This window comes from Kogia breviceps, chromosome 3 (genome assembly GCF_026419965.1).
Source record: "Kogia breviceps isolate mKogBre1 chromosome 3, mKogBre1 haplotype 1, whole genome shotgun sequence".
Lineage (NCBI taxonomy): Eukaryota > Metazoa > Chordata > Mammalia > Artiodactyla > Physeteridae > Kogia > Kogia breviceps.
In genome coordinates, this window is record NC_081312.1 from 188,109,702 (window position 1) to 188,137,315 (window position 27,614).

At 40.5% G+C, this 27,614-nt stretch overlaps 1 protein-coding gene across 7 annotated transcripts in view; it reads left to right on the top strand.

Annotated features, from left to right (window-relative positions):
• The window catches only part of MPP7 (MAGUK p55 scaffold protein 7), a 424,300-nt gene extending 398,118 nt beyond the window's left edge, over positions 1–26,182 (top strand). For 5 of the 7 annotated variants that reach the window (XM_067030594.1, XM_059058692.2, XM_067030597.1 and 2 more), the window contains 5 exons: positions 4,338–4,418; positions 19,017–19,110; positions 20,404–20,512; positions 21,593–21,736; positions 23,255–26,176. In XM_067030594.1, the coding sequence (XP_066886695.1) occupies positions 4,338–4,418; positions 19,017–19,110; positions 20,404–20,512; positions 21,593–21,736; positions 23,255–23,434 (608 nt within the window). In that variant the 3' untranslated portion in view covers positions 23,435–26,176. Of the gene's footprint in view, positions 1–4,337; positions 4,419–19,016; positions 19,111–20,403; positions 20,513–21,592; positions 21,737–23,254 lie in introns of all 7 variants that reach the window. The other 2 variants (XM_067030595.1, XM_067030592.1) reach the window with 1 other exon arrangement.
• Positions 26,183–27,614: the final 1,432 nt, after the last annotated feature.

The window sequence follows — 27,614 nt, forward strand, 5'->3', positions numbered from 1 at the left end:
GTAAAGCCCCTTCTTCTTCTCGTTTGTTTTCTGTTTATTTTAAAGAGTAAGTGTTAGCACTTACTCAAATCTTGTTTGTCCCTACAGAGTAGACAAGACACACGAGCCCCTGCGTGGTGCCTGGCGCTTTGGAGACAACCAGTAAATGCTTAGCGCCGCGCCGCCCGTCATCCTGCAGCCTCGCTTTACCTTGGTGCGATTCCGTTCACAGGGAGACCCCAGCCTGCGTCTGAGGCACACCGCGGTCCTTGTCTGAGTTTAGGCGGATGGGTTTCCGTCCCTTCAACTCAGTCTTCCAGAGCCAAAGTAATCCCCTTCCCTTCTGCTTCTCTGTATCTTAAGATCAAGGAGGCAGGTTCAAACGTGAGCCCCGCCAACTTCTGTTACGACTTGGAGCGCGTTCTCCAACCATCGCGTCCAGGCATTCTAGGTGCAGATGCTTCTTGCTTTAACTCCCGCGCCTTTGGTTCTTTCGGCAAATAGCTTTACCTCCATCACAGCGTAAGTCACCGAGCGCAACTTAAGTAAACCAAGCAACCTGACGAGCGCCTCCAGTTTGCCAGCTAGGGAAACAGCTGGTGAGCAGATAGATGACACCGCTGTCTTCACGTCTGTTCGAGGGTGAAGACAAGTATGCAGACAGTCACGACGGAGTGTGTGTGATCGGCCCTCTGACGCGCAAGGGCGGGGGACACAAGCACTCGGCGCCCGACCCGCACTTAAAGTGTCAGGGAAGAATCCCTAGGGCGTATCTAAGATGAAGGCTGAATTAGACAGGAGAGAAGAGCAGTGTTTGTGCACAGGTGAGCGGCACGTGACGAGGAGCCACGCAGCCAGGGTGTGCAGTGCAAGGCGGGAGTGGCGAGAACGGGCGTCAGGGAGAGAAGCGCAGCTCCCAGCATGCAGTGCGGGTTCTCTTCCCAGTGGAGGAGTGGGCGGTGCCGGTGAGAAGTGACGCCGTGCCGGGGACAGGGCCGCACGGTGCAAGGAGGACAGTGCCAGGTTGAGGAGGGTGCTTCTTCGTTTTCTTGGTCATTCCGGCTGTCTTAAGGTGGGAGACCGTGTGAATTTCCAGTACTGATGGGAAGGAGCTCGAAACGGAGTGCGAGAGAGCTGCAGACGCAGGAGGAGGCCTCCCTACGAGGAGGCTGCGGCTGGCGGCTGGGTGGAGACGCGCCGCTTTGCGGAGAGGACGCTGCGGAAGGGCGCGTGTTGGCGTCCTCGGAAAGACGGTGCTGGCTGCTGACAGAGGTGTGGGAGCTGCTCGGAGGCTGACGCAGGAGAGGGGCACAGAGGAGGTGCCCGGGCAGCGGCGGCACGCCGTAGCTCCGAGGATCTTCAGGAGGGAACATCGACAGCCTCTGGCAGTTGTCCGATTAGAGGGGAGGTTCTAGGTGCGAGGAGGGAGCAGACTGGAGGGCTGAGACGGCCACATGGTGAGCCGGGAAATACAATCAGGAAAACTGGGGAGCCCAGAGGTCTGAGCTCTGTGGGGAGCACAGTGTGTGCGCCCGTCGTACGGGTTTTCTCAGTCCAGGCGCAGCCGTGAGATTGACCTTGGACTGGAAGTCTCCGCGACGAGTGTGATAAAGGCCGGCCAACGCGCGTAAGGGCTTTGAGGGTATTAGCAAGATAGTGGGAGATACCACAGCCCAAGGAAGTGAAGACCCGAAGGGCTGTTAGAGAAGAAGAGAGGAAAGAAAGACAACACTGGAGGTCCTTTTGTTAAGAGAAGGAATAACTGAGCGCGAGGGCTAATGATCAGGGACTGGGGCCACGCGGGGAAGCCTGAATTTACTATTGTAGTGATGAAATGGCTCCTAGTGAGGCAGAGTCAGGGTCTGCGTGGTTTGTGGTTGAAGTGGAGAGGAAGCAGGCTCCCTGCAGGGGTGTTGAAGTTGCCCCCCATGACGGCAGGATTGGGGCGCAGAGGTGACGAGAGCACTGGCCCCAGCCCGGGCGGGACCACCTGCCGCGGAGCATCACGGCCTTTTGTGAGGGCACCTTTTCTTTATGCAAGTGGCTGAGGACGCCGAGGATGTACACCTGACGTTTCTATGGAAGAGAAACTTGTCCTGCTTCCCACACGACTTCCCAGTGCCATATGCTAGACGACACTGAGGCACCGATAGATGACTCACCCGTCCCACCTCAGGGGAATTATTTTTACGCTACACTTGCCCATACACTGCACCTTCTTTGTAAAAGTTTTATTTTCTTCACTTTGATAGCCTTGATGTGTTGTATCCCTACTTCCTTATTAAGGCTGTTTTTTCCTCTCTTTCCTTATCATATTCCAGTAAGACCCATCCGTGGTTTCCATCTAGTTGCTAGACTTTATTCTGATGTTTACCTGTACCCTTGGGCTTTCATTCTCCTGTACTTTCTTGTACAGAATGCCTCCTGATCTTTTTATTACGCTGAAGTCCAAACTTATTTAGAATAAGTAGGTGCAAACATCTGGCTTCATTTTCTCCAGTCATGCCCAAGCATTTGTCTTATTGTAAATTACTTTTTTATCTTTCATATATTACAGCTAGGCCGTTATATTAATTTGGAGGGAGAAAGCGTATATGCACTAGCAAGTTACATCAGCTGTGAATGCCATTTCAGGATAAAACTGGGATATTACAGAGTATTCATTTTAAAAGAGAGACTCGAGGACCACTGTCTTGGGGCAGTTCCCAGAGAACTGGTACCCAGCAGCGGTGTGTGGGAGGGTGGAGGTGCCGGTGCATGACCGGCAGGGGCAGGTCCGTCTGTACAGGTGGAGGCCCAGGAGTAGCGCTGAAGCAGAGGAGGGCATGGTCCCCGCCCGCCTCTTCGTCTCGCTCCCCGCTCAGCCTCACCCAGACCCCAGCCTGCTCCGCCCTGTCCTCCTGGATGCTCTTCACTGGCCAGCGTAAAACCTTATTCTTTTCAAAGCCCGGAAGAGTAAGTAGGCAAGGGAACGAACCCTTGAATACCTGGGCTCTGTGCTAGTTACTAGACGTGGGTTTTCAATATTCCTCCCAAGAAAGGGAGCGTGATTCCTCTTAGGATTAGAATGCAGTCCAGCCAAGGCTCAAGGATGAGAACTTGTCCAGTGTCTTAGTCCTTTCAGGCCCACACAGCAAAATATCACAGCCCAGGTGGCTTCTGGACGACAGACATTGGTCTCTCACAGTTCTGGAGGCTGGAAGTCGGAGGTCAGGACGCCAGCAGTAGGGGCGAGGGCTCTCCTCTCCTGTGTCCTCACGTGGCCAGGCGCTGGGGCTCTGTGACATCTCCTGTAAGAGCACCGAGCCCGTCTAGGGGGGCTCCACCCTCGTGACCTGAGAACCCCCCAGAGACCTTTGCTCCTGACAGCATCACGTTGGCATGAGGGTTCCCACATGTGAATCTGGGGGGGACACAGAGCACAACATCAGTGTCACCAGGTGAGGGAGCCACGAGGATGGGGATGTAACGGAGGGCAGTCTGGCCCGGCAGCTTGTGTTCTGCTCAAGGCGTGACACCACCACTAAATAGGCCTCGATGGCAGGGCTGCGAGAAGCCAGCCATCCGGGCCTTGTGCCCTTCTAACTCTTGATTTCGGACTCATATTTGGAACCACTGTTCGTTTTCTGGCCCCAGCCTGTTCATCATTTTGTGTGACTCTCCCAACCCAGTTACTTTCTCTGAAGGCAGACTTCACTTATCTTTTCATCTTCACAGCATTTACCATATGCCTTGTTCACGATAGGTGTTTTAGTATGTGCACGCTGATTGAAATACATAAGGTCTATGTAAGTTTTCAAAGGCTTAAGGACCAACTGAGAATAAACAGTGTTGCAGAGGAGCTTGACGTTGCACTGATGGTTTTGCAAGTTTAAAATGCGTGATTAGGTTTTTGCACCTAAAATAAAATCAAGGTTCAAAGATTTTCTTTTATTAGCATCTAAAAACATTTAAAATTGAAATGATCCCTGTCCAGACTGTGTATTTCCGTTTTTTTAGGTGCACCTATTTTTTAAGCTCTTCTGGATACCATTACCTGTTAATGTACTCAGATACTCTTGTATATGTTTCATTTAAAACAAAGATTTCTAATCTTTTTAATGGAAAGATGGGGATGTAAATTTAAAAAGTAGAAAAGCGAAATACAAAAATACAGGAAAAATAAAGAAAAAGTAGAAAAGCAAGCAAATAACTCCTAGTTATTTCTTACGTACAACTGAACTAGAGATAATCTCTTGACTTGGGATGCATGTGAAGTTGGATACACGTTTTCAGTCTGTCTTACGGATCATGTCAATCATAGCAATGTTTAAATGGCGTTCTGTTCACGAGTGAATTTCTGTTTTCCTGTTTTTCAGGTCCTGTAGGAGTAGGTTTGAATGAACTGAAACGAAAGCTGCTGATCAGTGACACACAGCACTACGGCGTGACGGTGCCCCGTAAGTTCTGTGCTGTTTGTTGCTACTACTGCCTGCCCAGCACATACACAGCGTGTGTGCTGCAAAGCCCTGCTGTCAGCACGCACATGTAGACCTCACCGCAGCCCCGGGGAGGAGGGAATGACGGTGTCCACATTTTACCCAGGAGGAAACTGAGGCGCAAGAGTTAAGAGGTTTGCCCCAGATGACACAGATCATTGGCGAGGTGTTTGTTGCTCTCAGCTTCCCTACTCGCATTTTTTATGGTGGATTTTAGTACAGGGATGACATCAAATTATTACTTACAAGTTTTCTGCTCAGTAGAAGTTTATTCTTTTTCTTCAATTTCCAGAGTTTTCAATGAGCTTTAAGATTAGAAGGGCCAAACTGCAGAGAGCTGAAGGAGGCTTCTTATAAACGTTTCTTTATTACTTTTCATATTGTAGTGATTGGCATATAGTAATTTTTCATGGCCATATAATCCAAACGTGGTAGGCTTCTTTTCAGTATACAGAATTAGGTCTGTTTTTATAAAAGTGGTTTTCACAGGCATTCTTACAAGTGAAATGTGATCCTGGAAGCATTGATACCCAGAATAAATGCCATTTGACTACTTAATAGGTTGATGTTAGGGAACCATCTAAAAGGCTAGATTAAATGTTGGCTTTTTAAGTGGTTGTAGTAATGTTTAAAAAAAGTCATCTGTATAATGCCCTTAGCAGTATTCTCTAGTTTTGGACTAGTTCAACTTTATTTTAAAATTATAGTTTTCTGTTACCTTGTTACGCCTTGTTACTACATTTTTCCAAGTTATTGTTTATGATCATTTTCAGCCGAAAGTTATAGGGCTGCTGGTTTCTACCAACAGAGATGAAAGTAAAAGAAACTAGAAATTGGAATTAAACAGTTTCTTTTTATTTCTACTTTAATTATGTACTTATCTCACAAAAGCTGAATTGCAATATACAAGTCATTAGAACATTTTACAAAACAACTGTCAAGCTTACAGGTGATCAATTACAGAAGAAACCTAGAAGATGGAAAACAGATTACAAAGGAAAAACAACAAATTTATTAATTTCCTACTGTGTCTTCATTACCCTTATTTGTCTTATTTTGCCCTCCCAACAACGGTGTAAGATGGGCAATATCTCCGTGTCACAGAGGAGGAAACAGGTGAAAGGATACTTCGATTGGCTCAGAGGTTCCATAGGCAATAGCTGCACTTGGATTTGAAGCCAGGTCTCACGTTCTTCCTACCATATAATGCTGCACAGCCCTTTCCAACCCCAGATTCTCTTCACTGTAGCCCAATTAGTAGTAAAAACTAATTTCTTTTGAAGATGATAAAGGTTAATAAGGCTGCCTATCAAATGTAACCCTCCATGATAGTTTTGGTATTACTCAGGGCACTTTGGACTCAGTTAATCCAACTATTAAAATACTGTTTGCATCTGAAGTTGTTATAGAAGTTAACAACATCCAGAAATGTTCTGGGGCTGAGACTCTCCAAAGAAATCCCTAAAAGAGTAATTTTCCTTTTTAAATAGGTGTTAATGTCAAAAGATCCCCAGAACGCAGTGTTTTCCATACTTGCCTGATAATAAGAGTCTCTTGAGGTTCTTATGAAAAGATTCCAAGGCTTTTCCAAAGAGATTCTCCTTCTGGAGACCTGACAGAATTCCTGAAAATCTGTATTTACAGCAAGTATCCCAGGTGATTCACTGTGTCAGACATGTGTGAGAAATACAGCCATAGCATCAAATGAGGATTTAATTAATTAAGAAGATATTTTAAGAGCAGTTTTGGAATTTTAGATTGCTTTGCTTTGTTCGTAAAAGACTTTTAGGTAGAGTCGTGATTATCTGGGGAAAAATTATTGCTTTGATTATACCACCAGTGTTCTGTTTGATGTTTAAATTCTCCGTTCCAAAAAAGGTACCAGATATCCACCAGAATGGGTAAATGGGAACTTCTCTGTATATTTTAATTCAGGCTTTTAAACATAAAAAAGAAACACTTGGTAGTTAAGTTAATTGTTTGATTTAGTTAATTTCCTGGTTTTGATATGTACAATAGTTATGGAAGGTGTTACCCTTGGAAGAAGCTGAGTGATGGTTACATGAGGCCTTTATGTGCTATTTTTGCAACTTATTGTGAATCTATGATTATTTCAATTAAAAAAAACTTTTTGAAGGGATGCTAAATTAGGTAAATGCTATTTCTTCCATGCTAAAATGGATGAACAAACTATATGATCTTTAAAAATGATCCATATGGCCATATTAAACATGCCAGGTTGCTTTTAAAGAAAGTGGTCAGAGCCCCTGATTTCTGCCTAAAAATGCTTCCATGTAGGAAATTTCATCCTTGATAAGCAGCATCAACATTGTTTTAAGGCCACAGTTTATCATAACAAGTCTATATGGCTGTTAACATAGTTAGTCTTTCAGAAGGCTTTTTCAGTAAATTAAAAGAGTTAACAAAGCACATTAGAGTGGATATCAGATACTTGATGGATTCCAGAGTGTTTATAGTCTGGAATTTGGGTGCTTTCTCAACCAGCCACACCTGTTAATCACTCTCTGTGGTTTCTCGTGAAGGTATATGTTACAGTTATGTGTTGTCAGAGGTTTCAAAGTCCTCGTATGCTCTGGAACACTTCTGTGTAGATAGGATATCTCTGTTGAGGTTTCTAAATATATATGTATATTGCAAGTTAGGGGACCAGCTTAAACTTTTTTTTCTTCTTCTCTCACCGTGGTGGTTATTCTGGGGTTTTGTTGGGAGCACGGAAGGACAGTGGAGTTCGTCTCATGTTTGTTTGCTGTTTTTCTCTTAAACGATAAACATGGCGCTTAAACAGTGCATCGTGGCGGGGTAGTGGCCTGTGTTGTGGTTTGATGCCCATCTTTGCCTTCTAATTCCTTCTCATAAGAGTTTTCTGACCCCCGATTCAGGATTGTTCATGTTAATGAGCTTATGAGATTCCTATGGTGCCTCATTACAGTTAGGCAGTAAAATTCTTCACCAGTAAAACCACATCAGACCTGGATAGTTCAGGTTGATCATGATAAGCAATTTGGCTGTAGATGTGTTTACCTTATAACTGTGTTTAGCGGTGTCATAAATGTCTTAGTCACTTGATTTGGGTCTAATGATATTTTTAACCCTCCCAGGGGGACTCCATGTGTCCATGCAGTAACCCTTAAACTGTGTGTTCCAGATTTTCAGTGTTCTGCCAGTAAAACTGCATAGTTTTATTCAACCTTTTCTCAGTTCATGAGAGACAGATTACTGCACAAAAAAATCCTCGGTTTTGATTGTCAACAATACATTTTTCTTAAGCCTACTATTTGCTAAAGGAATACCAGCAACAATAATAACAATTAAGTAATAAATGAATATCAGCCCTAAACTCCGAAGTAGGGTCTCGTACTAACTTGAATATCTTTTATATTCTTGTATGCATATTATGTTATATACACTTTAATAGAGTCTGTTTTTCTGCTGTGAAATTCATTCTCAGCTTTTATGGTAGAATTAAATTTATCGGTATTCCGTGATGTTCAGCAAAGCAAGTGACCTTCCGTAAAGGACAGCACCACCTCTTGATGCCCCTCCAGCAGCTCTGAGCATTGTGTTAAAATACGCTTGCTAACTAAATAGAAGGGAATTTAAATTTTGAATGTAATTGTAACTAATTTGGTTTTATAAATCTATTCCTTTTTGTGTTCGGTTACTTTTTTCCCACTTCCCTTATTTTTTTCCTTTTATAACATTATTGACATATAGTTAAAATAAATAAACTGCACATATTTAAAATGTACCATTAGATCACCTATATACACACACGCGAAATCATCACCACAGTCAACATACTGAAATTTCCATCTCAGAAAACGTCCCTGGGCCCTTTGTAATCCATCCTTCCACCCCTATCCCCAGTCCACCACTGATCTGCATTCTGTCACTGTAAGATTAGTTTGAATCATCTAGCATTTTTTATGAATAGAATTATACAGTATGTTCATCCATTCTTTTCTTTTTTCACCTGGCTTATTTCGCTCACCGTGATGAGTTTGAGATTCACCCATGTTGTTTCATAGATCAATAATTCATCCCTTTGAATTGCCGAGTAGTCTGCTGCATGGAAATACCACAGTTTGTGTATCCATCCAGTCACCTGTTGATGGATACTTGGGGGTTTCCCCACAGTTTTGACTATTACAAGTAAGCCTCCTATGAGCATTGTATTCAAGTCTTTTGATGCACATACTGATTTGTTTCTCCTGGGTAAATAAGTAGAAGTAGAATGGCTGAGTCATACGGTAACTGTATGTTCAGTTTTTTAAGAAACTGTTTTCCAAAGTGGTTATGCCCTTTTACAACCGACTAGCAGTGTATATAAGATCCAGTTGCCCCACGTCCTTGTCGACACTTGGTATAGTCAGTCTTAAATTTTTGTCAGCGCAACATGTGTAGTGATGCCTCATTGTACTTCAGTTTGCATTTAACTCGTGACTCTGATGTTATCATTTGGGTTGTTATTGACTTTTGAGAGTTCTTTGTATATTCTGAAAGTGTTCTTTATCTGATAAATGTGTTACAGATGTTTTCTTCCAGTCTGTGTGGCTTGCCTTTTCAGTTTTTAATGATGTTGTTCAAAAAGCAAAAGTTTTTAATTTTGACAAAGTCTAAGTTATCACATATTTTCTTTTATGTTTTGTGCTTTTTTGTTCTATCTAAAAATTTTTTACTATCTCAAGGTCACAAAGACATCCTCCTGTTTTTCCTACAAGTTTTATAGCTTTAGGTTTTACATTTGGGTCTTGATCCATTTCAAATTATTTTGTTGTGTTATTGTTTAGCAGATTTGCCGTGTTCCTGACTTCAGGAGAAATTCAGTCTATTACCATTAAGTGTGATGTTGACTCATTGATGCCCTTTGTTTGTCAAGACCTTTTATCACAGATGGGTGTTGAATTTTTTTCTAATTCTTTTCCTGCATATATTGAAATGATTGTGTCTTATCTTTCATTCCATTAATAGGGTGAATTCCATTGACTTTCAAATGTTAAGCCAACCTTTCTTATGATCTGGAATCTTTATATATATATATATATATATATATATATATATATATATATATATACACACACACATATATACACAAATAGAATTTGACTTGCTAAAATTGGTAAGGAGTTTTGTGCCTAAATATGATGCATATTTGTCTATAATCTTATTTTCTAATGTGTTACATTTTGCTATTATGATTGTACTAATATCATAAAATGAATTAGGCAGTGATTCCTCCTCCTACCTGCAAAAAGTTTATGTAAGACTAGTGTTATTTCTTCCTTGAATGATTGATAGGCATCATCTGTCATCTAGGCCTGAAGCTTTCTTTTGGGGAAGGTTTTAAAAAATAAATTTGATTTATGTAATAGCTGCAGGGATATTTAGATTTTTTTTGTCTCCTCTTATTTCAATTTTGATTCATTGTATTTTTCAAGAAATTTGTCCATTTCATCTAAATTATCAAATATGTTGGCATTAAATAGAACAATATTCTCTTATCCTTTTTAATATCCATAGGCTCTGTGGTAATAACCCCTTTTTCATTCTTTATATAGGTGATTTTCTCTTTTTTTCTTGATCAGTGAAATTTGATTTTAAAATTTTGTTTGTTTTTCTTTATTGTCTTTCTATTTTGTTTTTTTCTGTTAAAATTATATTTTTTGTCTCAGTTTTACTGAGATATAACTGATATATAACACTGTGTAAGTTTAAGGTGTACAGCATAAGGTCTTCACGTACATATATTGCACAGTGATCACCAACATAAGTTGAGTTAATGAATCATCTCCTATAGATACCAAAAAAAAAAAAGAGAGAGAGAAAAGGTTTTTTTCCTGGTGATGAGAAATTTTAGGATCCATTCTCTTAGCAACTTTCAAATATACAGTGTTAAGTATAATCATCATGGTGTACATTACATGCCCAACACTTATTTATCTTATAACTGGAAGTTTCTCCCTTTTGACCACCTTCATCCTGCCCCCCTGCCTACCTCCAAACCCTCCCACCACTTCTGATCATTACAAGTCTGATCTCTTTTTCTTTTTTTAACATCTTTATTGGAATATAATTGCTCTACAATGGTGTGTTAGTTTCTACTGTATAACAAAGTGAATCAGCTATACGTATACATATATCCCCATATCCCCTCCCTCTTGAGCCTCCCTCCCACCCTGCCTAACCCACCACCCCTCTAGGTGGTCGCAAAACACCGAGCTGATCTCCCTGTGCTATGCGGCTGCTTCCCACTAGCTATCTATTTTACATTTGGTAGTTTATATATGTCCATGCCACTCTCTCACTTCACCTCAGCTTACCCTTCCCCCTCCCCATGTCCTCAAGTCCATTATCTACGTCTGCGTCTTTATTCTTTTCCTGCCTCTAGGTTCGTCAGAACCATTTTTCTTTCTTTATTTTAGATTCCATGTATGTGTTAGGATACAGTATTTGTTTTTCTCTTTCTGACTTACGTCACTCTGTATGACAGACTCTAGGTCCATCCACCTCACAACAAAAAACTCAATTTCGTTTCTTTTTATGGCTGAGTAATACTCCATTCTATATCTGTGCCACATCTTCTGTATCCATTCATCTGTTGATGGACACTTAGGTTGCTTCCTAATGTCCTGGCTATTGTACATAGAGCTGCAATGAAAATTGTGGTACATGTCTCTTTTTGAATTATGGTTTTCTCAGGGTATATACCCACTAGTGGGATTGCTGGGTCATGTGGTAGTTCTATTTATAGTTTTTTAAGGAACCTCTATACTGTTCTCCATAGTGGCTGTAGTGATTTACATTCCCACCAACAGTGCAAGAGGGTTCCCTTTTCTCCACACCCTCTCCAGCATTTATTGTTTGTAGAATTTTTGATGATGGCCATGCTGATCGGTGTGAGGTGATACCTCATTGTAGTTTTGATTTGCATTTCTCTAATGATTAGTGATGTTGAGCATCTTTTCGTGTGTTTGTTGGCAATCTGTATATCTTCTTTGGAGAAATGTCTGTTTAGTTCTTCTGCCCATTTTTGGATTGGGTTGTTTGTTTTTTTGATATTGAGCTGCATGAGCTGCTTGTATATTTTGGAGATTAATCCTCTGTTAGTTGCTTCATTTGCAAATATTTACTCCCATTCTGAGGGTTGTCTTTTCATCTTGTTTATGGTTTCCTTTGCTGCGCAAAAGGTTTTAAGTTTCATTAGGTCCCATTTGTTTATTTTTGTTTTTATTTCCATTTCTTTAGAAGGTGGGTCAAAAAGGACCTTGCTGTGATGTATGTCATAGAGTCTTCTGCCTAGGTTTTCCTCTAAGAGTTTGATAGTGTCTGGCCTTACATTTAGGTCTCTAATCCATTTTGAGTTTATTTTTGTGTGTGGTGTTAGAGAGTGCTCTAATTTCATTCCTTTACATTTAGCTATCCTGTTTTCCCAGCGCCACTTATTGAAGAGGCTGTCTTTTCTCCATTGTACATTCTTGCCTCCTTTATCAAAGATAAGGTGACCATATGTGCGTGGGTTTATCTCTGGGCTTTCTGTCCTGTTCCATTGATCTATATTCTGTTTTTATGCCAATACCATATTGTCTTGATTACTGTAGCTTTGTAGTATAGTCAGAAGTCCAGGAGCCTGATTCCTCCAGCTCCATTTTTCTTTCTCAAGATTGCTTTGGCTATTCAGTATCTTTTTGTGTTTCCATACAAATTGTGAAATTTTTTTGTTCTAGTTCTGTGAAAAACGCCATTGGTAGTTTGATAGGGATTGCATTAAATCTGTAGATTGCTTTGGGTAGTAGAGTCATTTTCACAATGTTGATTCTTCCAATCCAAGAACATGGTATATCTCTCCATCTATTTCTATCATCTTTAATTTCTTTCATCAGTATCTTATAATTTTCTGCATATAGGTCTTTTCTCTCCTTAGGTAGGTTTATTCCTAGATATTTTATTCTTTTTGTTGCAATGGTAAATGGGAGTGTTTTCTTAATTTCCCTCTCAGATTTTTCATCATTAGTGTATAAGAATGCCAGAGATTTCTGTGCATTAATTTTGTATCCTGCTACTTTACCAGATTCATTGATTAGCTCTAGTAGTTTTCTGGTAGAATCTTTAGGATTCTCTATGTATAGAGAATCATCGGTAAACAGTGACAGCTTTACTTCTTCTTTTCCGATTTGGATTCCTTTTATTTCTTTTTCTTCTCTGATTGCTGTGGCTGAAACTTCCAAAACTATGTTGAATAATAGTGGTGAGAGTGGGCAACCTTGTCTTGTTCCTGATCTTATTGGTAATGGTTTCTGTTTTTCATCGTTGAGGACGATGTTGGCTGTGGGTTTGTCATATATGGCCTTTATTATGTTGAGGAAAGTTCCCTCTATGCTTCCTTTCTGCAGGATTCCTATCATAAATGGGTGTTGAATTTTGTTGAAAGCTTTCTCTACATCTTTTGAGATGATCATATGGTTTTTCTCCTTCAGTCTGTTAATATGGTGTATCACATTGATTAATTTGCATATATTGAGGAATCCTTGCATTCCTGGGATAAACCCCACTTGATTGTGGTGTATGATCCTTTTAATGTGCTGTTGGATTCTGTTTGCTAGTATTCTGTTGAGGATTTTTGCATCTATGTTCATCAGTGATATTGGCCTGTAGTTTTCTTTCTTAGTGATATCTTTGTCTGGTTTTGGTATCAGAGTGATGGTGGCCACATAGAATGAGTTTGGGAGTGTTCCTCCCTCTGCTATATTTTGCAAGACTTTGAGAAGGATAGATGTTAGCTCTTCTCTAAATGTTTGATAGAATTAGGCTGTGAAGCCATTTGGTCCTGGGCTTTTGTTTGTTGGAAGATTTTTAATCACAGTTTCAATTTCAGTTCTTGTGGTTGGTCTTTTCATATTTTCTATTTCTTCCTGGTTCAGTCTCAGAAGTTTGTGCATTTCTAAGAATTTGTCCATTTTCTCCAGGTCGTCCATTTTATTGGCATGTAGTTGCTTGTAGTAATCTCTCATGATCCTTTTTATTTCTTCAGTGTCAGTTGTTAGTTCTCCTTTTTCATTTCTAATTCTACTGATTTGAGTCTTTTCCCTTTTTTTCTTGATGAGTGTGGCTAGTGGATTATCAATTTTGTTTATCTTCTCAAAGAACCAGCTTTTAGTTTTATTGATCTTTGCTATCGTTTCCTGCATTTCTTTTTCATTTATTTCTGATCTCATCTTTATGATTTCTTTCCTTCTGCTAACTTTGAGGTTTTCATGTTCTCCTTTCTCTAATTGCTTTAGGTATAAGGTTAAGTTGTTTATTTGAGATGTTTCTTGTTTCTTAAGTTAGGCTTGTATAGCTATAAACTTCTCTCTTAGAACTGCTTTTGCTGCATCCCATAGGTTTTGGGTCATCATGTCTCCATTGTCATTTGTTTCTAGGTATTTTTTGATTTCCTCTTTGATTTCTTCAGTGATCTCTTGGTTTTTAAGTAGTGTGTTGTTTAGCCTCCATGTGTTTGTATTTCTTACAGATTTTTTCCTGTAATTGATATCTAGTCTCATAGCCTTGTGGTCGGAAAAGATACTTGATACGATTTCCATTTTCTTAAATTTACCAAGGCTGGATTTGTGACCCAAGATACGATCTATCCTGGAGAATGTTCCATGAGTACTTGTGAAGAATGTGTATTCTGTTGTTTTTGGATGGAATGTCCTATAAATGTCAATTAAGTGCATCTTGTTTAATATATCATTTAAAGCTGTGTTTCCTTATTTATTTTCATTTTGGATGATCTGTCCATTGGTGAAAGTGGGGTGTTAAAGTCCCCTACTATGATTGTGTTACTGTCAATTTCCCCTTTTATGGCTGTTAGTATTTGCCTTATGTGTTGAGGTGCTCCTATGTCGGGTGCATAAATATTTACAATTGTTATATCTTCTTTGTGGATCGATCCCTTGATCATTATATAGTGTCCTTCTTTGTCTCTTGTAATAGTTTTTATTTTAAAGTCTATTTTGTCTGATATGAGAATTGCTACTCCAGCTTTCTTCTGATTGCCACTTGCATGGAATATCTTTTTCCATCCCCTCACTTTCAGTCTGTATGTGTCCCTCGGTCTGAAGTGGGTCTCTTGTAGACAGCATGTATACAGGTCTTGTTTTTGTATCCATTCAGCCATTCTATGTCTTTTGGTGGGAGCATTTAATCCATTTACATTTAAGGTAATTATTTATAGGTATGTTCCTATTACCATTTTCTTAATTGTTTGGGGTTTATTATTGTAGGTCTTTTCCTTCTCTTATGTTTCTTACCTAGAGAAGTTCCTTTAGCAGTTGCTGTAAAGCTCATTTGGTGGTGCTGAATTCTCTTAGCTTTTGCTTGTCTGTAAAGATTTTAATTTCTCTGTCAAATCTGAATGAGGTCCTTGCTGGGTAGAGTCATCTTGGTTGTAGGTTTTTCTCTTTCATCACTTTAAATATGTCCTGCCACTCCCTTCTGGCTTGCAGAGTTTCTGCTGAAAGATCAGCTGTTAACCTTATGGGGATTCCCTTATGTGTTACTTGTTGTTTTTTCCTTGCTGCTTTTAATATTTGTTCTTTGTATTTAATTTTTGATAGTTTGATTAATATGTGTCTTGGCTTGTTTCTCATTTGATTTATCCTGTATGGGACTCTCTATGCTTCCTGGACTTGATTAACTATTTCCTTTGCCATATTAGGGAAGTTTTCAACAATAATCTCTTCAAATATTTTCTCAGTCCCTTTCTTTTTCTCTTCTTCTTCTGGGACCCCTATAATTTGAATGTTGGTGTGTTTAATGTTGTCCCAGAGGTCTCTGAGACTGTCCTCAAATCTTTGCTTTCTTTTTTCTTATTCTGCTCTGCAGTAGTTGTTTCCACTATTTTATCTTCCAGGTCACTTATCCGTTCTTCTGTGTCAGTTATTCTGCTATTGATCCCTTCTAGAGAATTTTTAATTTCATTTATTGTGTTGTTCATCTCTGTTTGCTCTTTAGTTCTTCTAGGTCCTTGTTAAGCGTTTCTTATATTTTCTCCATTCTATTTCCAAGATATTGGATCATCTTTACTATCATTCTGAATTCTTTTTCAGGTAGACTGCCTATTTCCTCTTCATTTGTTAGGTCTGGTGGGTTTTTGCCTTGCTCCTTCATCTGTTGTGTGTTTCTCTGTCTTCTCATTTTGCTTAACTTACTATGTTTGGGGTCTCCTTTTCACAGGCTGCAGGTTCGTATTTCCGTTGTTTTTGGTGTCTGTCCCCAGTGGCTAAGGTTGGTTCAGTGGGTTGTGTAGGCTTCCTGGTGGAGGGGACTAGTGCCTGTGTCCTGGTGGATGAGGTTGGATCTTGTCTTTCTGATGGGCAGGTCCACATCTGGTGGTGTGTTTTGGGGTGTCTGTGGCCTTATTATGATTTTAGGCAGCCTCTCTGCTAATGGGTGGGGTTGTGTTCCTGTCTTGCTAGTTGTTTGACATAGGGTGTCCTGTGCTGTAGCTTGCTGGTCATTTTGTGGAGCTGGGTCTTGGCATTGAGATGGAGGTCTCTTGTGAACCAGTGTCCTGAACTTGGCTCTCCCACCTCAGTGGCACAGCCCTGACGCCTGGTTGGAGCACCAAGAGCCTGTCCTCCACACGGCTCAGAATAAAAGGGAGAAAAAAAGAAAGAAAGAAGAAGATAAAATAAAGTAAAATAAAATAAAGTTGTTTAAAAAGTAATTATTAAGAAAAAACATTTTTGAAGTTAAAATAAAAATAGAACCCTAGGACAAATGGTAAAAGCAAAGGTACACAGACAAAATCACACAGAAGCATACACATACACACTTACAAAAAGAGAAAAAGGGAAAACTATATCGTTGCTCCCGAAGTCCACCTCCTCAATTTGGGATGACTCGTTGTCTATTCAGGTATTCCACAGATGCAGGTACATCACGTTGATGGTGGAGATTTAATCTGCTGCCCCTGAGGCGGCTGGGAGAGATTTCCCTTTCTCTTCTTTGTTAGCACAGCTCCCGGGGTTCAGCTTTGGATTTGGACCCGCCTCTGCGTTGTAGGTCGCCTGAGGGTGTCTGTTCTTCGCTCAGACAGGACGGGGTTAAAGGAGCAGTTGATTTGGGGTCTCTGGCTCACTCAAGCCGGGGCGAGGGAGGGGCACGGGTGCGGGGCGAGCCTGCGGCGGCAGAGGCCAGCATGACATTACACCAACCTGAGGTGTGCCATGCATCCTCCCGAGTAAGTTGTCCCTGAGTCCCGGCACCCTGGCGGTGGCGGGCTGCACAGGCTCCTGGGCCGGGAGGTGTGGACGGTGACCTGTGCTCGCGCACAGGCTTCTTGGTGGCAGCAGCAGCAGCCTTAGCGTCTCATGCCTATCTCTGGGGTCCATGCTGATAGCTGTGGCTCGCGCCTGTCTCTGGGGTTCCTTTAAGCGGCGTTCATAATCCCCTCTCCTCGCGCCCCAGGAAACAAAGAGGCAAGAAAACGTCTCTTGCCTCTTCGGCAGCTCCAGACCTTTCCCCGGACTCCCTCCCGGCCAGCCGTGGCGCACTAGCCCCTTCAGGCTGTGTTCACGCCGCCAGCCCCAGTCCTCTCCCGGCTTCCGACCGAAGGCCGCGCCTCAGCTCCCAGCCCCCGCCCGCCGCGGCTGGTGAGCAGACAAGCCTCTCGGGCTGGTGAGTGCCGGTCGGCGCCGATCCTCTGTGCGGGAATCTCTCCGCTTTGCCCTCCCCACCCTGTTACTGCGCTCTCCTCCGAGGCCCCGAAGCTCCCCCACCGCCACCCGCCGTCTCCGCCTGCGCAGGGGCTCCTAGTGTGTGGGAACCTTTCCTCCTTCACAACTCCCTCCCACTGGTGCAGGTCCCGTCCCTATTCTTTTGTCTCTGTTTTTCCTTTTGTCTTTTGCCCTACCCGGGTACGTGGGGAGTTTCTTGCATTTGGGGAGGTCTGAGGTCTTCTGCCAGCGTTCAGTGGGTGTTCTGTAGGAGTTGTTCCACACGTACATGTATTTCTGATGTATCTGTGGGGAGGCAGGTGATCTCCGCGTGTTCACTCCTCCGCCATCTTGAAGCTCCTCCTTTTCTCAGTTCTTTTCTGTTGAATAATAGAACACTGCATCCTGATATTACGAATGCAACGTTCTGTTGACCCCATGTCCTGTTATAATAGTCTGGAAAACGGTGATGTCTTATTTTAGCTAGTAGCCGACTAGTTTATGTTTAGACTGTAAGTTTTACCTCATTTTCTGTAAGTTATGGTTTAAATCTCACTTCAGTTCTCTAAACTTTTGCTGTGTTGGTTTGGGTCTGCCCTGTCATGTGTAGTTCAGGGATTAGTTTGCAACTTGTACGCATAGTGCAGATCTCAGCTCCGTCTCTAAGCCTTCTCTCCATTGGTTTGGGTGTGTTCTGTACTTCCGCTACTCACGGATTAGGTTGAGACTTGTGTATTCTAATCTCAATTCACTTCTTAAAACTTGGCTATGCTGGTTTGAGTCTGGGCTGCATGTGTACAGCTTAGGGGTTATTCTTAGGCTTGTGTTGGTTTGTGTGCAGAATTAGAGTATTTCCTTCTCTAGCTCTCTCCCTTCCTGGATTCCTTGCTCACTCTTCAGCTCACAGGGGCGTTTTATTTCCTGGTCCTTTTCACCGGGAAGTCGGGGCTTCTATTGGAATTTAGACACACATTCCTCCATTCTGCTCTGTGAATGAGCCCACCCCTAGGGCAAAGCTAAAAGGAAGTAAAAGTTAAACCTTTCCCCAGGGCGGTTGACTCTTCCAAAGTCTGCCTGCTTTTTTTATTTTCAAAGTGCTCAAAACAAAAATAGATGTTTTGGGTTCAGAGGTTTTAGTGGTAATCAGCAGGAAGGATGGACTGTAGTCAGTTTTTCACGTGCCATATCAGCGCTGCAGTTCCTTAGGGTTTTGTTTTTGTTTTTAAAGTTATTTTCTGCTCCATTATAATTCAGTAGCAAATAATTAGGCAAAATTGCTGAAAGTTTAGAAGTTCACTTGTATTTCAAGAAGATGTTTATGATTTTGCAAAGGAGGAATGAATAGCACATAGAAGTCTTTGACTTTGACTGGGAAAGCAAAGCATTGATGGCATACACCATGTGCCCTGTGCAGAAAATAGTAAAATAATTTTAGAGTTTACCTTTCAACCTAGTGGGCAGTAGACTTGCTTACAATGAATAAAGAATCAATAAATGACAATAATAAGCATATTATTTGCAAAAGAAGGGAGTTTCTCCTCAACGGTTGAAATACCATTCTTGTTTAATTAACATATTAAAGCCCCTTCAGAATAATTAATGGCATAAACGTAATGCAATTTCACTTTGAATTCATCTTCAAATCAATATAACTTTAATATCAGTGGAAAAACTGAATTAATGGGATTCTTATATTTTATTAGCTAATTTGCTTTTTAAGTTTTAATATCTTGTTTAAGAAATGTCCTTTAATCAAATATATGATAATTTCTTTTTTAGTATTTTCCTTAGGGTGGCTCATGCAGACTTTTCTGAACTCTTTTTAATTAAATCACAGACACCACCAGACCAAGAAGAAGCCAGGAGAGTGATGGTGTTGAATATGTCTTCATTTCCAAGCATTTGTTTGAGACCGATGTACAAAATAACAAGTATGTGAACTTCTTTTAGCATCTTTGGGAACTGTTGTTTATAAACATGTGCCCATATGTCTAGTTGTAGACAACTGAGGGTTCCCTTCCGTTTGAAATGAATTTTCATTTTTATTATAATATTTGAAAATGATAAAAAGATAATTCAGTTAGTGGTTATTACCCATCTTTGCCTGTAATTTTTAATAACCTAGAGCTGTTGTGTATCTGGTAAATTGAATGTATCAGGATTATTTTGCTAGTGTATTATTGTGAGATCGTCCTACCCCAGTAATTGAATCTTACCGTAGAATTTAGATAGAACTTTATTGTAGTAACTAATAACTGTGTAATAGATCCCTAGTTCCAGTCTTTTCCACATGCCTCCCTCTCTCTCATTGGCTCTTCAAAAAAACAAAATAATCTTAATCATCTTGCTTGTACCATATCCTCTAGAAAGCGCTAAGTCTCCCAGCCCCTGGTTTTCCATTTGCTGAAGCATGGATATTTTAGGGTATCAGGGAGCAATGTGTGTTCTAATGAGGGATTGTGGGATTTTATTGAAACATCAAAATGCTTTTTTTGTGTTTGGCACAGTGATTGAGTTGTGGTGTGTTGGGGTTTTTTTTTGGTATTTTTCTTTTGCGGTACGCGGGCCTCTCACTGTTGTGGCCTCTCCCGTTGTGGAGCACAGGCTCCGGACGCGCAGGCTCAGTGGCCATGGCTCACGGGCCCAGCCGCTCCGCGGCATGTGGGATCCTCCCGGACCGTGGCTCACGGGCCCAGCCGCTCCGCGGCATGTGGGATCCTCCCGGACCGGAGCACGAGCCCATGTCCCCTGCATCGGCAGGCGGATTCTCAACACTGCGCCACCAGAGGAGCCCAGTGACAGAGTTTTTATAGCACATTCTCAGCTGTCCTGCTCACGTTAGCCACCAGCCAGTCCTCCTCGAGTTCTGAAGCTGAGCTTGGTTGTTCTTTCATGTGCAGTGAAATTTCAGTGGTTTTTATTGTTTGGCTTATTCACTGTTTTATTGCGCTGCATTAGTTCTGAAAAAGAGGTGATGGAAAACATTAGAGTCATGCTGGACTAAAGTACTTTTTTTCTGCTTAAGTGTAATACAAGCAAGTGTTACTGATTTGAAAAAAAAATAGAAGATTTTTTAAAAATTGACATTCTGGAGTACTTGGACCTAGTTATTTTATTAAAAACAGTTTAAAAAATTACATGTTCAGCAAAAACATCTTTTATATATGAATTATGTCTGCCATATATAGGTATATATAATTCACAAATGATTCTAATTTCTACAGGTTTATTGAATATGGTGAATATAAAAACAACTATTACGGCACAAGTATAGACTCAGTTCGGTCTGTGCTAGCTAAGAACAAAGTTTGTTTGTTGGACGTTCAGCCTCATGTAAGTGAACAGTGACCTATTAAACACCCTTCAAGCCCATGTAATCTACCACATTTGAGCATTTCAGTATGCGGTAAATCTGAAATCTACTAACTTTTGGCATATAGGTGGCTTTCCTAAGGTGACAGAAGCATTTAAATATAAGTTGAGAAGTTTCTGCTGAAATAAAGCCCATGTTGTTGTTAGGAAACAGGGGTCGTGGAAGCCTCAACATTTGTGTTTGTAACTCTTATTTAGATTCAGTGTTTGCCAGGTATAATGTCTCTTAGATATTTCTTCTATGTATTTTGTATTTAAAAATATGTTGCATTATATGTATAATGTATTTCATGTATGCATTGTTATAAGTGTTCATAATTTTTGACAATGGACATTTTGGTTCTCAGTCCTCTTTCATTGATTTTGGTTCTATAAACATTCTAGAAGTGTAAACTGCCCGGCAAGAGCCGCGGGCTTGTCACAGGAACTGTACCAGGTACAAGTCACCAGGTAGAGCTTGCCTGGCACCCTGGGAACTCACGTCACGTGGACTTAGTGCCAGTGGGCGCAGCAGTTCACTTCCCTGTCTCACCGCCGACCCCCCCAGAGACGCAGCCCAGAGCATTCTCCTTGTACCCAGAGGCCGTGCTGACGAGCTGCGTGACAGGCAGGGGGCTTGCCCTTCCTAGGGGACTCTGGAGGGCAGAATGAAAGAGGAGGGAGACCTCAACCTGAGATCAGGAAGAGACTTAAACAGGACGGTTGGAAGACTTTCGTGGAAAGAAAGTTAACTCATAGCATCTTTGGGGTATTAGATCTAAAAACTAGTTTTCTGGTATTTTTAGCTGCTTCTCTTCAATATTAATTATGGCATATTTCAAAGCGTTTTAAAGACAGGTTACATTCTCCATCGTTTTAGAGGTGTCTAGTACATTTAATTGTCAACAACTGATTGAATAACAATGTATTGAAAGACCTGCTAACTTTAATTAGGAAATAATTTCAAGGAATTTTCTCCTTAGAAAGAAAATTCAGTTTTGTTATAAAACTTACTCATGACATTATGAAGAAATGTAAGAAAACTTCTTCTCTTCATTGCAGACAGTGAAGCACTTAAGGACACTAGAATTTAAGCCCTATGTGATATTTATAAAGCCTCCATCAGTAGAGCGTTTGAGGGAGACAAGAAAAAATGCAAAGATTATTTCAAGCAGAGATGACCAAGGTGCTGCAAAGCCCTTTACGGTAAGTATGAGGACGCTTTACTGAAAGTACACAAGCAGGACTTACCATCATCTGTGCAGTAGTGACTACCTAAGGGGACTGCAGTAGCTGCAGGTGTGACCCAAACACCCTCACGAGACAGAACTGTATTTAGGTGCGCGCATTTAGTGATTGCACTGCAGCTGCTTTCTGTGCTTCTGTGAACCATCTTCATCTTACACTGACTTAGAACTCTTTTGTATGCTATTATGTGTACTTATAAAATTTTTGAAGGCACATGTAAAAAGCTAGACCACTGAATTTTCAACTAGCCTTATTTTTAAAGGGAAAAATACTGTCAGTTACTATTACTCATTAATAGTCTAGATGAAAATTTAATAATCTGCCTTGTCTGTTTGTATCAACATCATATTTAGCATAGTGAAAGAAAAAGCATCATTTTGGGTGTAGGACAAGTAGACTTGTATTATTCCATGTGTATTTGTATTTCCTTTGACTGTTATTAGAAATGGCAGCTGTGGTTTGTTAATGACTAGAATGACTCTGGCAGTGCCTTTCATTGTGTTTGTTTTTAACCTTAAGACGATGTATTCTATTTTAGGATCAAAAATAAAAAGCAGAGAAATTTAATGGCAGAAGGTTTTTCCCCTCCCTCTCTTAATTAACTCATCTTTAACTTTAGTCTATATTAATTTGTAAACTATTAATTGTGGGTACCAAATACAGATAATGTTTTTGATTCCCAGTATTTTTTAAATATCTTTTTTCTAAAGTACTGACAATACACAGCCATACTGAACAGGTACTGTTATATGAGGTTAATTACTCAGGGCTCTGGATTAACACTAAAATTAAAATTTCTGTTGTGAAAATCTTCTATGACATTGAAATGTAGACTCTGAAATGACTCCAGGATGTCACAGTATAAGGAGTTACTGTACTGTTTATTACAGTATTGTACTATGTGAAGATTTCTCAATGAAGATAATAAATGGTAACATAAGATTTAACACATTTATGTATATAGTCTTGTTTTATAATCAACTAAAATTCTTACTGGTTTCAAAAATGTGAGTATGAAGGACACCTGACCCACTTCCCACGTTTACTGAGACATAGAAGGACGTGATGTAAGTGTCCTTTCATAAATGTATCCAACTCTGAAAAAGTAGTTTGTTATACATTCCTTGCTATGAATAAATGTGAACAAGGCAGGCATAGCCTCAGGGAAACAATTCTACTTTAATACTGAAATATCCCTGCAATGATAAGCGAGTGACTAATTATCCTGAAATTTAGGTAAGGCAGGAGTTTTGACTCTTGTCAGGGCAGTTTAGTTACAAGCAAATAGAGAGAGAAGGTATTAGAAATTATGGCTTCTGAAGAATTTATAGTTAAAGCGGATCATTTTCTTTCGTGGCTGAGGTGAAATAGTGCACGCAGAACAACCTTAGATAAACCAGTTGTGCAATATGTGCATAGACGTGACATGATAAAATTGCCTGGTTAACCAATTTTTAAAAATACTTCTTTTTGTAGGAAGAAGACTTTCAAGAAATGATTCAATCTGCCCAGATAATGGAAAGTCAATATGGTCATCTTTTTGACAAAACTATAGTAAATGATGATCTCGCCATGGCATTCAGTGAGCTTAAAACAACTTTTGACAAACTGGAGACAGATACCCACTGGGTCCCAGTGAGCTGGTTGCATTCGTAACTAAGGGAAATTTCCATCATTATCTTTTCTGTAGGGTGCATGAGTAAATCAGTTACCATTTTGGCGGTAGGGTTTTTTAATCTATGTCACTGTTAAGACGTGCAATCTTGGTTAAAATTGAATGTTGGTTTTGTTTGTGTCTTTTTACAGCCTTATTTCAAGCACAGTGTTTGAGTTTAAGGTCCAGAGTCAAAATCTGCACAGCACTGTATTCTGAGCAAAGCTTTGAGACTTTTGGTTGTCTTGACTGTGTAGCTCTATCTCCAACAAGGGGTTGAACTTTTTAGAGAGACATAGCTGGAGAATGTACACGGGAGTTCAGTGCTTCAGCTGCTCTCTGACGTCGTCACTGCCTTGGAGTTTGCATGTCAGCCGCTGCATACGTTCAGCTCACAGTCTTCAGGAGTTCCAGACATCATCATAGCGGCGCCTGGGCCGGCAGTAAGGCTGAGTCCTCTTACTATTCTGCAAGTGCACCCTTTTTCTTACGTAGACACAATACATTCACAGTTACAGTTTGAGAAGGCCTCATGAGTGCATATATCAGTGACTCAACAAATGTTTAATAAGGGAAGATGGGCTTTTAAAAATTATTTATGAAACTAAAAACCTTTCTTTATGGCTTAAGACTGGTGATATCCTGGGGCAAGTAAGATTACAAAGGACATTTTTATTTGTAAATCCTCAGACAACATTTCTGGACTCACCAGAAATTCTGGAGCCAGTTATCTCGCTTTGGATTTTCCCAATAAATTATAAGAATGATTCCTATTCTAAAAGTAGGTTTTACATGTTACTGATACAGTTAAAGAAAATGTGATCATTTTTCAAATGTGTGCAGTTGATCACAATATATTTAAATTGCACTATAAGATATATTTTAGAAAACTTTTCATGTAATGTTAACTTATTTCTTTGTCATCAAAATATTTCTTAACACTGGCCAGATACCATCCTAATCTTGCCATTTTTAAAGAAGTTTAAGAAAGACTCTTTTGTTGTAAATATTTAGATGGTATCTCTCATTTTTCTTTAATGCTACTCATCTTCAGTGAGTAAATTTTATAGCTCAAAATACCAGAAATGTCCATAGTTGTATAAGAGAACATGTCCTCCCATTCTTGCATGCCGTAAGACCCTGTCAATCAGAAATCATTGCATCTGTGACTTTCAAACAGAAAAAACAATATTTTTTGTTGATTTGTAAAGAGAGCTTAGATGTCCTGTTTAAAGAAAAATAGTGTAGTGAAATTTTATATATTTATGAAATATTTGAAAGGCATATTTTTTTAATTATCAAATGAGGCTATTCATTAAATAAATTGTATGTAAAGATGTCATAATTTAAGATAGTGGTTTTATAAGTCAGGGTCAACATTCCATGTAAATATTTGACCTTTATTCATATGCAGATCCACAAGTGTGTTCTGTGTGCACATTTGATAGTATCACTCACTGAGTTTCCTTCAGACGTGTCAAATTTCATACCTTGATACACACTCACAGCTAAATAGTTAGATAACCAGACATTGTTACTTGACAGCATAATCCAAACAGCAAGTTCTAAGTTAATTAACTAAATAGCAAGCAATTTAGTTTTAAAAGGGGTTGGTGGGTTGCCAGATCTAATACTGAAGCCATACTTTATAGTTGTGTGGCTGGTCTAAGAAAGTACATATCTTCCTTAGGTGGTTTGTGTAGAATATTCTCTTTGAACATTGACTGAAATTTCCGAAACATTAGGACTTCCTAGGAAATGATTTATAATTTAGGCAGTCCAAATTCTTTGTTCAGAAATAATACATGATTTGCTTTTGGTTTTGTTTTTTTTCATTTACAGACAGTTGCCTCAGTTCTTTCCTGCGGAGGTAGAGATAGTGTAACATGGTAGAAACGGAGTCCTTTTTGGTGGTGGTGGTGGAGGTGTTATAGAAATATAATTGTCCAGCCTTTCGCCCTTTTTACACGAGAGCTGGGCAGTATTTTTTTTAATAATGAAAAGAGGCACTTCAGCAATTTGAAAAATCTTTCATCAGGTAATATACATACGTGGTCTTGCAAGTGACGTTTACATGGCCACCTTGATGCTTAGAAAGAGATTTGGTTAAAATTTAATGCAGCAGGGCCAACTCCATGGCCTTTGATTAATGTTGCAAAGGGCCCTTGATTCTGTACTTTACGCATCCTCAGCTCCCTCTGTAGCAAGGACAGACTAGTTCTTTAGGCAGCTTGCTTCTGAGACAGTGTCAGCCACTATTTGAGAGAACAGGAATATTGTTTTTTGTAAGTCCATATATTTAAAATCCAAGATCAAGAAGATAATTCTATGTTCCCATCATTAACATACTGGAATCTTTTTTTTTTACCATTATTTTACTTACCAATATAGACATTATCGATATCTTTAAGGCTGACCTTCCTGGTATTATGTAATGATTGAATATATCTAAATTGTAATAATTTAAAATTGACAAACATGTGAAACGAAATTATGTTGTTAAAAGTTTCCTGAAGATATAGATTTTTATTATTTATTTTTTTGACTAGTAAGAGTTTATAAATGAAAGTAATGGAAAACCTTTGAGCTTAATAAAGTATCTTCAAATTATGTGTGTACTCTCTTGAAGATGGCTCTTGCACTTGCTATCTACTTCACTGTTTCCAGTGGTGGAAAAAATTGGTTTTTTAATGACACCAAGTGATATATTTGAACTGGCTCTGTCTAAAATTAAATTTCATATGTGTTTCAAACATTAATCGGTTTCATCCAGGTTGTTGGAGAGGTGGACTTCACTAGCCTTGCTCTTACCCACACGGTCCAGCCATTTAAAGATGTGGAGCAAAGAATGGGATGGTGGTCCCAGCCCGTCCATGATGGGAACACCCCGCCCCGCCTCTTCCCATCAGGCATTGAGCGTCACCCACATCCTCTGCCCCTGTTCCAGGTAGGCAAAGTAGACTTTTCCTAGGGGCTTCCCTGGTGGCGCAGTGGTTGAGAGTCCGCCTGCCGATGCAGGGGACGCGGGTTCGTGCCCCGGTCCGGGAGGATCCCACATGCCGCGGAGCGGCCGGGCCCGTGAGCCGTGGCCGCTGAGCCTGCGCGTCCGGAGCTTGTGCTCCGCAACAGGAGAGGCCACAACGGTGAGAGGCCCGCGTACCGCAAAAAAAAAAAAAGAAAAAAGACTTTTCCAGCTCTGCATGTGAGGACAGACTGCCACCTGCTTATACAGACAGGCTAAGTGGCACTGGCCTTGCTAAAGCAGCTGAACAGGTTAGCCCAGCTCTGCTTCCACTGAGAGGCTGTAGGATGTAGCAGTTAGGGGCGTGGGATCTGGAGCTGGATTGTTGAGTTCAGATTCTGCCTATTACGAGTTTTATAACCTCATTTAATCTCACTGTCGTTTTCTCACCAGAAAATAATGGAGATAATAAGAGTGCTTACCTCATAGGATTGTTGTGGGCATGAAATGAAAGAATTGATCCGTGTAATGTGCTTGGAACAAAGCCTGGGCTAGAAGAGCTCACTGATGGTAAGCTCGCTTCACAGCGATCACTCTCACATCACACAGTTTAAAAGTAGCTGCAGAAATATTCTTAATTACTCCACACATACAGTTCTCCTATTAGTAGATTCACAGGAAGCTTCCTAAGTAATTTCTATGACCAGCTTTATTGTTTTATGAAAATACCATTACTTCCAAATGATACATCCAAAATTCTTTAGGTGATTCTCAACAAGAAAGTGAACCAATTTCTATTTGCCACCACTAGTATGGAATATAACTGATATCAGCTGAAAGAAATGTCCCTTAATTGTATCCCAGCCCTTTCTTCTGCTACCGCACTTCCTTTCCAAATGCGTGCTCACTTACACTTCAGCTTCTGGGGGGCAGGGAATATTTTTACTTTTATAACAGCTGTCTTATTCACATACACCTACGTGGGCCTACTCACTGCCAGACCAAACTGTCCTTATTAACATCAGACATCTGTATGATTTGTCTACGATTTCATTTAACCCTTACAGCTGTCTTGTATGGGAGTGGTAGCTTCGTATTTTACAGTTGAGAAGCCCAAGGTGCTGGCTTCCATACCTGGCCCGAGATAGCAGGTGATGAGTAAGGAACCGGGGCTTGCACAGTGGTCAGGCGTCCTCCAGGCCCACACTATCTCACTGCGT